Raw genomic sequence first — 13,902 nt, 5'->3', positions numbered from 1 at the left:
AATTATAGCAATTCAGAATTTCAGTTGGCAACCCCCGAGCACAATTTTAGAGAATGATCTGTTGCATGTTACCTCAGCATAAGATCCCGTCTCCACAGATTTCACAATGGGAAGCTTGTTTTTCTCCTCCAAAGTAAAGCCATAGCTTCCATCTTGAGCTTTGATCTAAGAACCATAAAAGACCATACTTGAGTGGACCATAGTTGCAGCAATTTATTATATAATTAAAAATATTTATTGCCTGATTGCACCAATTACCTTACCACCAAGTGTTAAAATAGCTGTTTGTACACACCATGCCACTGTAATCACATTTAAATCTATTTTCAGATGCTTTAATAGAAAACTTCATTGAATTTAAATGCATTCTACATGTTATTTGTTTTTCTTATTCATTTGTGTGATGCGGGTGTCACTGCCTGGCCAGCATTTATTGCCTGTCCCTAGTTGCCCTTGAAGAGACTTTGACTCCTAGTTGCCATCTGAAATGGCAACAGGTTAGGCAGCATTCAAGGAACAGGAGAATCGACGTTTCGGGCATAAGCCCTTCTTCCTAAAGAAGGGCTTATGCCCGAAACGTCGATTCTCCTTTTCCTTGGATGCTGCCTGACCTGCTGCGCTTTTCCAGCAACACATTTTCAGCTCTGATCTCCAGCATCTGCAGACCTCACTTTCTCCATCTGAAATGGCAAGCCAATCAGTTATACCAATTGCTACAAACAGAATGACGTGGGTCTGAACTCACATGGAGGCCAGATCAGGTAAGGATGGCAGATTTCCTTTCTTGAAGAGCATTAGTGAACCAGATGGGATTTTCAGATAATTGGCAATGATTTCATAGTCATCATTAGATTCTTCACTCCAGATATTCATTTTTAATTGAATTCAAATTCCACCATCTGCCATGGTGAGGTTCAAAACTGGGTCCCCAGAACATTTGCTGAGTTTCTGGATTAATAATCTAGAGATAATACCACTAGGCCATTGCCTCCCACCCCAATTGTAGCTGCACAATTATTTATCACACCAAAACATTTCAAAAACCTTGGACACTAGCGCCTAAGGTTTCTCATCAATGGCAATACTGGGACGTGAACTACACAGTGAGCAGTTTGATACTTTTCAACAGAGGAATAGTGGATGCTATTGTCAAGAACACTGTAAATTCTATAATTCAATTTTGAATTTCATTCAGTGTTGAATATTGATAAAAATTTGCAATTCCAAAGTGTCTCATATATTGTGAATTCCTTGAGGTGCAGTGACTGCTTTAGATTCAAACATGGAATCATTTAATTCAGCATTCTGCAGAAAATGGGTTTTTGATGTTTGGCTTCTGTGTTTAGAGTTGGATGTCAGTTATTTAAGAGAGGCTATTATTGCTCGCTTCTGCTGTCCCCAGTTTAAATACTGTGATGTCTAAGAAATTAATGCTTTCCCTGTGAGCTCTGGCTTCATTTTTAATGACAATTGACAGCACTGATGAATTCTCATTCTGCTTCTGAAAGAATTCAAATACTCCACATGTCAATGCAAATAAAGATACTACATACTGAAGGAGTTAGTGAAAATGAGAAAGGTGCAACAGAAAACCTTGAGGAAATTTCAGGAGTAGCCATCAAAAGAATTCTTTTGACCCCTGACTTGCAGAGTTCATCTATACCTTCTCACTCAGATCTGGACCTATCTGCATGATATATAACTATTTGTAGGGAATATCTCAATGCCCCTGCATCCTCCTTACTTTACCCCTCCTTCCTGTTTGCTTTCTCTTTTAATAAAAATTAAGGTAAATAAGAGACCTTTCTATCAAAACTCATGTTTATACATCAGAATTTCTTATCTTACTTGAAGACAGAAGTATCCAAATGAAATCATAAACTCAGTCTAACGGATGTATGTTTATCGCTGTGTGTCACAAAAACAAAGGTTTCAGACAATTGTCTTCAAGTCCCGATTTTAAACTAAACAGGTTCTCCAGTCTGCCAAAAAATTCAAAGGCTTTCCCAAAACTAACTGTAGAGATTCAATTAAGAAAGTTATTTTTATGAGTCTTTACATTGGCTACATGTCATATTTCATTGTCAAAACATCTCCCAACTGTTCACACAATCAGTTGCTTTATAATTACAATTACTGTTGTTCAGTTGGCACATTTTGATCACTTTGCTGAAGGACTGAACTTTTAGATTAGAGGATCTATTTAGTAAAGGAAAAATAGAAATGACAAGAAACAATTTCAATTACAACTGAATATCTCTCAGTTCCTTCAATTTGGAAATGCCATGCTGTAATTTTGTTGTTAACTATAGTACAGCAAGATAATCCGATAGATCGGAAGACAATACTAATAGTCTGACACTCAGTGGATCAAAACACTTGAGCTGGGACATGGCCTTCAGCCTGGTTTCTGCCAAGGATCCAGGGCTATTTTCCCTGGATTGTTGGAGGCTGAAGGGTGACCTTAATGAGGTCATGAAGTTATGAGGGGCATGGATAGGGTGAATAGCCAAGGTCTTTTTCCCAGGTTAGGGGAGTCTAAACCTAGAGAGCCCAGGTTTAGGGTGAGAGGAGAAAGATTTAAAAGGGACCTAAGGGGCACTTTTTCACCCAGAGGGTGGTGTGTGTATGGAATGAGCTGCCAGACGAAGTGGTGCAGGCTGGTACAGGTATCTCGTTGGGTATATAAATAGGAAGATTTCGAGGGATATGGGCCAAATGCTGACAAATGGGACTAGATTAATTTAGGATATCTGGTCAGCATGGACGAGTTGGACCAAAGAATCTGTTTCCGTGCTATACATCTCTATGACACGATGACCAGAACCTGATACATCTCTGAAAGTCGACTGAAAACCCAAAATCTTCCGTACAAGAAGGTTACCAAACCCAGCACGGATCACTTACTTTGTCCAACATCAGAATGAAAGTCAAAGACCTTACATATAATTACTATTTGGACTTGTTTAACACTGGACATTAGGAAAAAGGAAGAGGCACTGCTTCAGCTTAGCAGAGTGGATTGAATCAGTTCCTATTGGGGTAGATATCTAGGAGACAGTGAGGATTACAGATGCTGGCAATCAAAATCGAGTGCGGTGCTGGAAAATTCCTCATGCCCAAAATGTCGATTCTCCTGCTCCTCGGATGCTGCCTGACCTGCTGTCCTTTTCCAGCGTCACACTCTCAATCAATGATCTGCTAACAGTCTCTGGAAGGATATAAATAAATCCCCACAGATTAAAATGTGTTTTTCAACCTGCAGCTATGACAGATGAGGAATAGTGAGACAACAGACAGCAATAGTGCTGATCATAATTTTTAACTTGCTTACAAAGAAAATGGTGAGAAGTCTAATAGATTAGATTCCCTACCGCGTGGAAACAGGCCCTTCAGCCCAACCCGTCCACACCGACCCTCTGAAGAGTAACCCACCCAGACCCATTTCCCTCTGACTAATGCACCTAACACTAAGGGTAATGTTAACATGGCCAATTCACCTGACCTGCACATCTTTGAACTGTGGGAGGAAACCGGAGCACCCGGAGGAAACCCACGCAGACACGGGGAGAATGTGCAAACTCCACACAGACAGTTGCCCGAGACTGGAATTGAACCCAGGTCCCTGGTGCTGTGAGGCAGCAGTGCTAACCACTGTCAATGGTAATCCCCATGATATTCTTATAGTCCCTCATAACCCTACATCTTTAATAACTACTATAATCCCATTGGTCAGATTCTGACTGTTTCTGGCACAAAGGTTAGCAGTGCTGTCTCACAGTACCAGAGTCCCAGGTTCGATTCCAGCCAGAGCACCCAGAGGAAACCAACGCAGACACGGGGAGAATGTGCAAACTCCACACGGACAGGCACCCGAGGCTGGAATCGAACCTAGGACCCTGGTGCTGCAAGGCTGTAGTGCTAACCACTGAGCCACCATGCCACCCCTAAATAGCTGCATGCAATAAGGAATAAAGCAGGCAAATGTAAAATCAGAGAGTCCTGTGGTGCAACAGACCTGGGTTCAAGTCCCACCTGTTCCAGAGTTGTATAACAACATCTCCGAACAGATGGATTCAGGGAAAAACAAGTAAATATAGTTTTATGATTACAAACTCTCAGAATTCCTGCAGCAAACATTGTGCATCAGGTCCAAATGCTAGTAGGTAGCTAGGACTAACCCCTTTTTGCATATACTGAAGGAAGGCAGGGTGAAACAGAAGACAATATCCATGGCATTCAAACGCATTGGCATTTCAATTTTTTTTAATTTTCTTAAATTAATTCCTTCATCTTGATTTTCTATCAATGTGCACTCAAGTGAATGTAGTGTAATCAATCTTGAAACATTAAAGTACATGCACTGCCATCAGATGGATGGTGATTTCATCTCTCAATGCTCTTCAGAAATCCACTGACAAATAATTTGGAAATAGTTTGAGCACTGAGACTAAGGAGTTTATAATGAATAATAAGGTATCCTTTCAAGAAGGCAGAGATTTCCTTAAAATTGCATATAATTACTGCTGTTTCTGCTTTGAATGCTTACATCTAACTACCTCACATCTAAAATACATCACATGCAGCAATACTGCTTACCAGCAATGACTTAGCTATGACATTTTCAACTATTTTCAAGTCATGTCGCAGGTGCCTCTGTTTTAAATTCGATCCTTCTGTTTCCTCATCAGCAAAAAAACGAAATAAAAGGGGTTCATCCTTAAATTCACTCTTTTCCAGTACTATAAGGAAAAACAAGGTGTAAAGCACTGGATAAATCACAGATATAATTCAAAGTATATCACCCATTGCAACAGTTAGCTGTCATTTATCTGAAATAAATGTTAAACAATTGAGTCACTGATGTTTCTTAACTAAAGAATGCCTGTTGGTCTTTTACCACAGTAACTTTAGATAATTATAAATTATTTGATGGGACAGTTTCCAACCGTATTTATGTGATAAAAACATGGGACTTTGAAATACCGTACATTTAAAATTGTAATTCACAAAAGAAAAAGCAACTTAATTTTTTAAAATCACAGCCACTAGCTAATGAAGTTCAACAACGTAATTTTTTTTACCACTTCATTGTTCTGCGAAGTACAGACATCAGAAGGGTGTTTGAATAATGCACTGAATTTATCCTTACCATGATGCATAAAACCATTGTCACAAAGTTCCACACCCAGGATTATTGCTTCCTCTCTGGTTCTACAGTCCCCCTGGTGACAAAGTAATAGACATTCTACATTGCATGTTCTAATAACACGGAAACTACCAATTCCTGTTTGACTTCTTTCAGTATCTTGTCATAAAGTCAAGTAAATTGAAACAGTTTGAAACATCTTAATGGAATATGTGGGATAATTTCATAATCCTGCATTGCCAGCAGATAAAGCCTTATTCAAGGGTAACATGGGATTGAGAAATGTTACACTTGTCTGCCACATGTTTATAGAATACTTTCAACATTGTAGTATTTCCCAAGGTGATCCACAGGAGCATTAACAAACAAAATTTGGCACTGGGTCACAGAAGGAGATGTTAAGGCAGATAACCAAATGTTAGTCAATGAGGTAGGTTTTAAGGAGTGTCATAGAGAGGTGGAGGCATCTCAGGGTGGAATGCAAGAGCAAATGCCTCAGCAACCATTTAAAATCAGGACTGAGCAAGAGAGCAGGATTACAACATGAGGATATCTTGAAGGATTGTAAAGTTGGACTGGGTTAGAAATAGGGAATGAGGAAACTGGAGAACAACAATGAGAATTCTAGCTGGGTGGTTTTGGGTGATGTTGTCAAGGGTGACATGTAGATAAGAAACAGGAGGGTATAAACTTTAGAGGAGTCCACCATTAATGGCACAGGAGTCATAGCAAGTGGCTACAAGGAGATAAATAAGAATTAAACCAGGCAGGGTCTATTCCACCCTGCAAGATGACAGTGGAGACACACTGGAGGAGGAGATAGCCATCAATTGTGTAAAAGACTGGAGACAGACTAAGAAGGGTAAAAATTAATTGTTCATCAGATCTTTACAGGCAGCACAGGACCAAGAGATTACCCTACTAAACAATAATGCATTTATCAGTTTTGATGTAGACAATATTATTTTTATATCAAATTAAAAAGCACTTATTCAGGAAACTACCATAATTTTATTTATTTTTTAAAATTTTGCAGAAAATGGTCAGTAACAAAAGCACAGCACTTTTTCCAAAATGATTTTGTTCCTCTATCATTTCACTTTCTAGTTTGAATCCAGTCGAGTCTGATCAGGAGAAAGTCTACTCCCCAATGGTTTATCGGTCCCAGATGAGTTTGGAAACTTTCAGGTCCACAATACAAGATTGCCCAGAATTAACACAAACTAGCAAACAATTGCTCATCTTAATGCTACTATCATGCTTCACTGAGAAAGCACTTAATGAACTGCTGAACCACAAAGGTCCCTCACCTTTTTTATACTATGTAACGTGAGCCTGATGTGTAGCAAAAATCACCACAATTTGTTTCAATAACTTGACAATGAATGGGAAAAATAAAGCAACATGTCCTTCTGTCTAACCACTACTCCATAACCTTAGCCTGAATGACTTATGAGCAAACCCTAATCAGAAAAAGCTGTCATAGCCTCCACAGTTTCATTTCCAATAAATAATTATTAAAGAAGTAATTTAGATGAATAGCACTTTAGAAATATGAAGGGAGGAATTTGCAAACAAAAACAAAAATGTATCTCAGAGCATTTGCACTTTGCAAGGCCTTTGAATATAGGAGTTGGGGAATGTCATGTTGAAGTTGTACAGGATGTTGGTAAGGCATCTTCAGGGGTACTGAGTGCAGTTCTGGTCGCCCTGCTATAGAAAGATTATTAATAAGCTGGAGAGAGTACAGATGTGATTTATCAGGATATTGGTGGGAACACAGGGTTTGGGTTATAAAAAAAGATTGGATGGGCTGGGACATTTTTCCCTGGAGCGTAGGAGGTTGAGGGGTAATCTTATAGGGATTTATGAAACCATGAGGGGCATAGATAAGGTGAATAGCAGGTATCTTTTCCACAGATTTGGGGATTTCAGGAGTAGGGTATATATTTTTAACATGAGAGGAGATGGAATTAAAAAAGACATGGGGCATTCTTTTTTACACAGAGATTTGTGTGTGGAATGGATGCGGGTACAGTTACAATGTCTCAAGGACATTTGGATAACACATGAATAGGAAATGTTGGGAGAAATATGGCCCGAGTTCAGATAGGTGGATCTAATTGAGTTTGGGATTATGACTGACATAGACTGTTTGGACCAAAGGGTCTGTTTCCGTGCTGTATGATTCCATGAGTATAGACAGTCCCAGAAGCAAATCTGGAAAGGTGTAATTGAGGTTGTTCCTCTGAATGTTGAGATTAAGGCACATGAACATAATTTTAATAAAAACAAATGAATATGGGTACTGCAAATCTGCAGCAAACACAGGGAATGCTGGAGAAATCAGCAGGTCTGGAAGAAGAGTCATGCCATACCTGAAACGTTAACTATGTTCTTCTCTCTCCACAGATGCTTCCAGACCTGTTGAGATTCTCCCGAATTCTTTGCATTTGTTAACGCAATTTCTACATGTACCCCACACTAATTTGACAGCGCCTGTGGGTGGGTACCCAAAATGGAATTTAAAAATGCTTCTTTTCCACCTTATATCACCTTACTCAACACAAAATTTCATCAAAAAGTGAAGAAAAATATCTGTTCTGACTAAAAAAAGTTGCATCTTGAATTTTCATGAAGAACTGCTGCCTTACAGCACCAGGGTCCCAGGTTCGATTCCAGCCTTGGGTAACTGTCTGTGTGGAGTTTGCACATTCTCCCCGTGTCTGCATGGGTTGCTTCCTCCCACAGTCCAAAGACGTGCAGGTCAGGTGAATTGGCCATGCTAAATTGCCCATAGTGTTAGGTGCATTAGTCAGAGGGAAATGGGTCTGGATGGGTTACTCTTTGGAGGGTCGGTGTGGACTTGTTGGGCCTATTTCCACACTGTAGGGAATCTAATTTAATCAAAACATTAGATACTTAAAAGTGTCAACTATTTATAAATTAAACCATAAACAATGAGTAACTCAACTGCAATTTAGTGAATGGAGGCTACCATCTCTGATAACATAATTTAATATTAAATCACCTGTAATACCTTCCTTCTCTCAAAGTGTGACAGTCAGGAGATGGCAAGGAGAAAGTGAGGACTGCAGATGCTGGAGATCAGAGTTGAAAAGTGTGGCACTGGAAAAGCAAAGCAGGTCAGGCAGCCTCCGAGGGGCAGGAGAGTCAACATTTCGGACATAAACCCTTCATCAAGAATGATATTTTCCTTTCCCGGAGCCACATTTTTTGACCCGAGAGTAGCTTCATAATTTGCAAGAAAGTCTTAAAGATTCAAATATAAAATGAAAAATAAAAATTGGTACAAATCATTATGTTTGCATTATGATTCCATTGTTTGCCAAAGCTATATTAATATATTTTTGTCTTTTAAATAATTTTTTTAACTATGGTATGACAGATAACCTATTAGAGTAGGCTCCTAAAGATACTGTAAACACCTTGCATTTAAAAAAAATCACTTCTATTATTGAACATGGTAATTTTACATTCCTAATGCATTATTCCATTGGCCTGAAACTGTGTTGGTGACAGCACCATGTCTCTTTACAGATGTAACATGTAGCCACCTGACTCACTCATCTATTCCATATTTCTTATTTCACTTAGTTGTTATAACTAATATTCACTCTCCTCTTTCTTCTTATCCCATTCCCTTTGATTCCAGAAGCAAACATTCTGACTAATCAATGGACCAATCTGGATCAGAAATCACCAAAACATGGATTTGTAGCCTACGTACAATAAATGATTTCAGCTTCGTGAATTCACTCACATTGTTTTTAAGGCTTGCTTATGCAGAAGATTACACTCTGGTATGATGACACTTTGTGTCTTTAAATAATACTTTCACTGAATCTCCAATTAAAGAGGCAAATGTCCTATTTAAGACAGTTCAAACCACATTATCAGATTAACCCTATTATCGCAGTTAAACAAAATGTTTTTTATTATATTACCTGTGCAATTAACCAGTCTGTCAGCTTGTTTGCCATGACCACTGACTTGTAGGTTCTTAGGTGATAGTCTTTATCCCTGGATATGAAAATTTATATCAGCTAACAGTATGTTATACATTAAAACCAAACATAGAATGTGCTCCAGAAATTACACATTAGTCTGAACAAACGTGGTCTGAAAAATGACGATCAGGTAGAATTTGCAATAGAATACTTCTAATTTCCTGGTATCAGTTCTGCAGAAAACGCAGATGAACAAGTCTTCCCATCTTGAGATATTGTAATGGGGAAACCATGTATAATTGAAATACATACACAGGTGGTTCTCCAATAGCATGTGTTTCTACAGCACAAATTGGCTATAACACAATTGCTGAATTTAAACCGATATTTGTAGTACACAAACCTTCCTTACCTGTATTGACTATAATGTGATTCTGGCCCCATTAGTTTAATTGGTGCTGGTATTGCACAATTTCATATAAAGTGAGATCACATGGGAACCACAATATGGAGTTGTCAGAGAACTACCTGCTGTGTCAATATTTTCTTACAACACTGGTTATAGTTCAACAAGTTTAATTGGAAGCACTAGCTTCCGGAGCACAACTCTTTCATCACGTAGCTGTGAAGCAGGACCATAAGACACAGAATTTATAGCAAAAAATTAGTGTCATGTATGTAAAATGATATATTTAACAAACCTAGATTGTTGTTAAGTCTTTTATTTTTTAGAATGGGTTATAGGTTTTGCTTCATTAACATGTAAATCCCAGAACTTCTTTTAAGTCACATTCTCAAGGTAACAAGGTTTTATAAAAAAATTGTGACATCTCAGCTCAGACAATGCATTAAAGGTGTGAGATCAGAGTCTGTCTGTATCCCAATCTTAAAGAGAACAGTACAGCACAGAACAGGCCCTTCAGCCCACGATATTGTGCTGACCATTGATCCTCATGTATGCACCCTCAAATTTCTGTGACCATATGCATGTCCAGCAGTCTCTTAAATGTCCCCAATGACCTTGCTTCCACAACTGCTGCTGGCAACGCATTCCATGCTCTCACAACTCTCTGTGTAAAGAACCCGCCTCTGACATCCCCTCTATACTCCAACCTGCTTAAAACTATGACCCCTCATGTTAGCCATTTCTGCCCTGGAAAATAGTCTCTGGCTATCGACTCTATCTATGCCTCTCATTATCTTGTATACCTCAATTAGGTTCCCTCTCCTCCTCCTTTTCTCCAATGAAAAAAGTCCGAGCTCAGTCAACCTCTCTTCATAAGATAAGCCCTCCAGTCCAGGCAGCATCCTGGTAAACCTCCTCTGAACCTTCTCCAAAGCATCCACATCTTTCCTCTAATAGGGCGACCAGAACTGGACGCCAGAATTCCAAGTGCGGTCTAACCAAAGTTTTATAGAGCTGCAACAAGATCTCACGACTCTTAAACTCAATCCCCCTGTTAATGAAAGCCAAAACACCATATGCTTTCTTAACAACCCTGTCCACTTGGGTGGCCATTTTAAGGGATCTATGTACCTGTACACCAAGATCCCTCTGTTCCTCCACACTGCCAAGAATTCTATCCTTAATTCTGAACTCAGCTTTCAAATTCGACCTTCCAAAATGCATCACCTCGCATTTATCCAAGTTGAACTCCATCTGCCACCTCTCAGCCCATCTCTGCATCCTGTCAATGTCCCGCTGCAGCCTACAACAGCCCTCTATACTGTCAACGACACCTCCAACCTTTGTGTCGTCTGCAAACTTGCTGGCCCATCCTTCAATCCCCTCATCCAAGTCATTAATAAAAATTACAAACAGTAGAGGCCCAAGGACAGAGCCCTGTGGAACACCACTCACCACTGACTTCCAGGCAGGATATTTTCCTTCTACTACCACCCGCTGTCTTCTGTTGGCCAGCCAATTCTGTATCCAGACAGCTAAGATCCCCTGTATCCCATTCCTCCTGACCTTCTGAATGAGCCTACCATGGGGAACCTTATCAAATGCCTTGCTGAAGTCCATATACACCACATCCACATCTCGACCCTCATCAACTTTTCTAGTCACATCCTCAAAGAACTCGATAAGGTTTGTGAGGCATGACCTGCCCCTCACAAAGCCGTGTTGACTGCACTTAAGAGTCAGATTGGTTCTATTTCCAAAGTGGAATTTACAAACTATTATATGTATTGACTGTCTCTGTTGACTGCCTATTGGTTGTGCATTTTTTGAGCAAAATAGAATATATCTGCAAATACAATATAATTTGGCACATATAAGTCTATAGCCATGGCAGGATTCACCCCCAGGTCCCCAGAACATTAGCTGAGTCTCTGGATTAATAGTCTACCAATAATACCACAAAGCCATTGCCTCCCTATTGTTCAAGAAGGAAGCAAGGGATGAACCAGGAAACCTTAGGCCAGTCAGTCTAGCCTTAGTGGTGGGGAAACTATTGGAACCAATTCTGAGGGACAGAATTAAGCTGAGGCAGGGATTAATCAAGAACAGTCTGCATGGTTTTGTTAAGGAGAGATCATATCTGACTAATTTGATTCAATTTTCTGAAGAAGTGACCAGGTACATAGATGAGGGCAATGCTTTTGACTTCTTCTACTTGGACCTCAGCAAGGCTTTTGATAAGGTCCCGAAAGGGAGGCTGATAGCTAAAATAAGAGCTCATGGATCCAAGGAAATCTGGTAAATTGGATCCACTATTGGCTAAGTGACAGGAAGCAGAGGGTGATGATCAAGGGATATATGTTTCCAACTGGAAGTCTGCGACCAGTGGGGTCTTTCAGAGGGTCAGTGTTAGGGTCCTTGCTCTTTATGGATTATAGAAGTGAATTAGGCTTCAATGTAGGGCAGTTGATCAGTAAGTTCGCACTTGATAGGAAAATTGGGGGGATGGTGGTGGTAAATATTGAGGAGGATAGCATTGGATTACAGGAATACATAGACAGGCTGGTGAGATGAGCTGATCAGTGGCAAATGGAATTCAATCTGGAGACGTTTGAGGTGATGCATTTGGCAAGGGAACACATGATGAATGATAGGACTTTGGGAAGCCTGATGGTTAGAGGGAATTTGATATGTTTGTACTCTGGTCCCTTCTAGCATCAGGACAGGTAGATAAACTGGTGAAGGCGGCATATGGAACACTTGCCTTTACTCATCAAAGCATAGAGTTTACGAGCAGGGAAGTGATGCTGGAATGGTACAACAGATTGGTTAGGCCACAGCGAGAGCTCAGTGTGCAGTTCTGAAATCTAGGAGGGGTGTGATAGCACTGGAGCAGAGGAGATTAACTGCCTGGTTTGGAGTCTTTCAGTGAGGAAGTGAGATCGGAAGGACATGGGTTGCTTTCCTTCGAGTAGAGAATGTTGATGGGACGTAACTGAGATGTATGAAACTATGAGGGGTGTAGATAAACAGTAAGGAACCTTTCCCCTTGGAGGGATCAATGACAGCTTTAAGGTAAGAGGCAGAAGTTAAAAGATGATGTGAGGAGAAACGTTTTCACTCAGAGAGTGATGGGGATCTGCAGCACACTGCCTGGAAGGGTGGTAGAAGCAGAAACCTTCAGAACAATAAAGAATTGAATTGAATTTATTGTCATGTGTACCGAGACACAGAGAAAAGCTTTGTCTTGTGAGCAATACAGGCAGATCACATTGTTATGTAGAACAGATAAGTAAGAAGTATTTAGATGTGCACTCGCAATGCCCAGGCTTACAAGATTATGGGCCAAGTGCTGGAAATTGGTGTTAGAATGGTCAGGTGTTTTTGACTAGAATAGATGCCAAAGGTCTGCGCTTTAGGCCTCTATGAGTATCACAGATCGAGGCTTGGTCAAATGAAAGAAAGGCTGAAGAAGGGCTAATGCCCGAAACGTCGATTCTCCTGTTCCCTAGATGCTGCCTGACCTGCTGCGCTTTTCCAGCAACACATTTCCATCTCTGATCTCCAGCATCTGCAGACCTCACTTTCTCCTCAAATGAAAGAAAGCAGAGTAGGAATAAATGGATCATTCTTGGATTGGAAGATTGTGACTCAACACTCAACACAAGGAGCAGTGCTGGCACATCAGTTATTCATAATCAGTACCAATGTTTTTGATATGGATACCAAATGTAACATTATTAAGTTGATAAAACTGGTGGGAATGTGTGTTGGGAGGACGAGAAAAGGGAGGACGAGAAAAGAGAGTTCAAGCAAAGTTGGACAAGCTGAGTGAGAGGGAAAAAAACATGATGAATAAAATATTACGTGGGGATAAGTATAAGGTTGTTGATTTTTGAAGAAATATGGGATATTTCTTAAATGGTGATTATTTGAGACATCATGACCAGTTACAGCTTAAAGGCAATCCAGTCCCAATGGAGAACACATTTCTGGAGCATGTCTATTAGTTACAGAGTTATTGAGTTCATTTTCTTAATTACCATGCTGAAATCAGAGCTCACAACTTCTCTCAACTGACTTTTCACACATCCAGGTGATCGATTCAATGTTAAAATTTCATTGATTATTGTAAATAGCAGGGCAGCATGAGTGAAGGCTAAAATCTGGACCTCGAAAGTGAAGTAAGTGGTTCAATATGTCAGTTCAACATGACTTCTTACATTGTTTAAAACATCTACTATTTTGATATAATGGGAACATTCTGCACTTATTAGGCTTTAGATTGAGATTCCCCTTCAAATATATTTATGTTCAATGACTGCAAAAGTCAGCCTTTATGTTCACAGAATTCCAGATAGATGTATGTGCAAAAG

The 13,902-nt window shown here is 39.9% G+C and overlaps 1 protein-coding gene across 2 annotated transcripts in view; it reads right to left on the bottom strand.

Annotated features, from left to right (window-relative positions):
* prex2 (phosphatidylinositol-3,4,5-trisphosphate-dependent Rac exchange factor 2) overlaps window positions 1-13,902 on the bottom strand; it is a 420,366-nt gene that overhangs the window by 269,159 nt on the left and 137,305 nt on the right. For both annotated transcript variants that reach the window (XM_043689238.2, XM_043689237.2), the window contains exons 14-17: window positions 9,118-9,193; window positions 5,153-5,225; window positions 4,600-4,742; window positions 73-165 (exon numbers count right to left, since the gene is read on the bottom strand). In XM_043689238.2, coding sequence (XP_043545173.2) covers window positions 73-165; window positions 4,600-4,742; window positions 5,153-5,225; window positions 9,118-9,193 — 385 coding nt within the window. The remainder of the gene's footprint in view (window positions 1-72; window positions 166-4,599; window positions 4,743-5,152; window positions 5,226-9,117; window positions 9,194-13,902) is intronic.

This window comes from Chiloscyllium plagiosum, unplaced genomic scaffold (assembly GCF_037043375.1).
Source record: "Chiloscyllium plagiosum isolate Xiang-an unplaced genomic scaffold, Cpla_swu_hap1 HiC_scaffold_4, whole genome shotgun sequence".
Taxonomy (NCBI): Eukaryota; Metazoa; Chordata; class Chondrichthyes; order Orectolobiformes; family Hemiscylliidae; genus Chiloscyllium; species Chiloscyllium plagiosum.
Note: the sequence above shows the minus strand (reverse complement) of the source record. Positions and strands in the feature narration are given on the sequence as shown.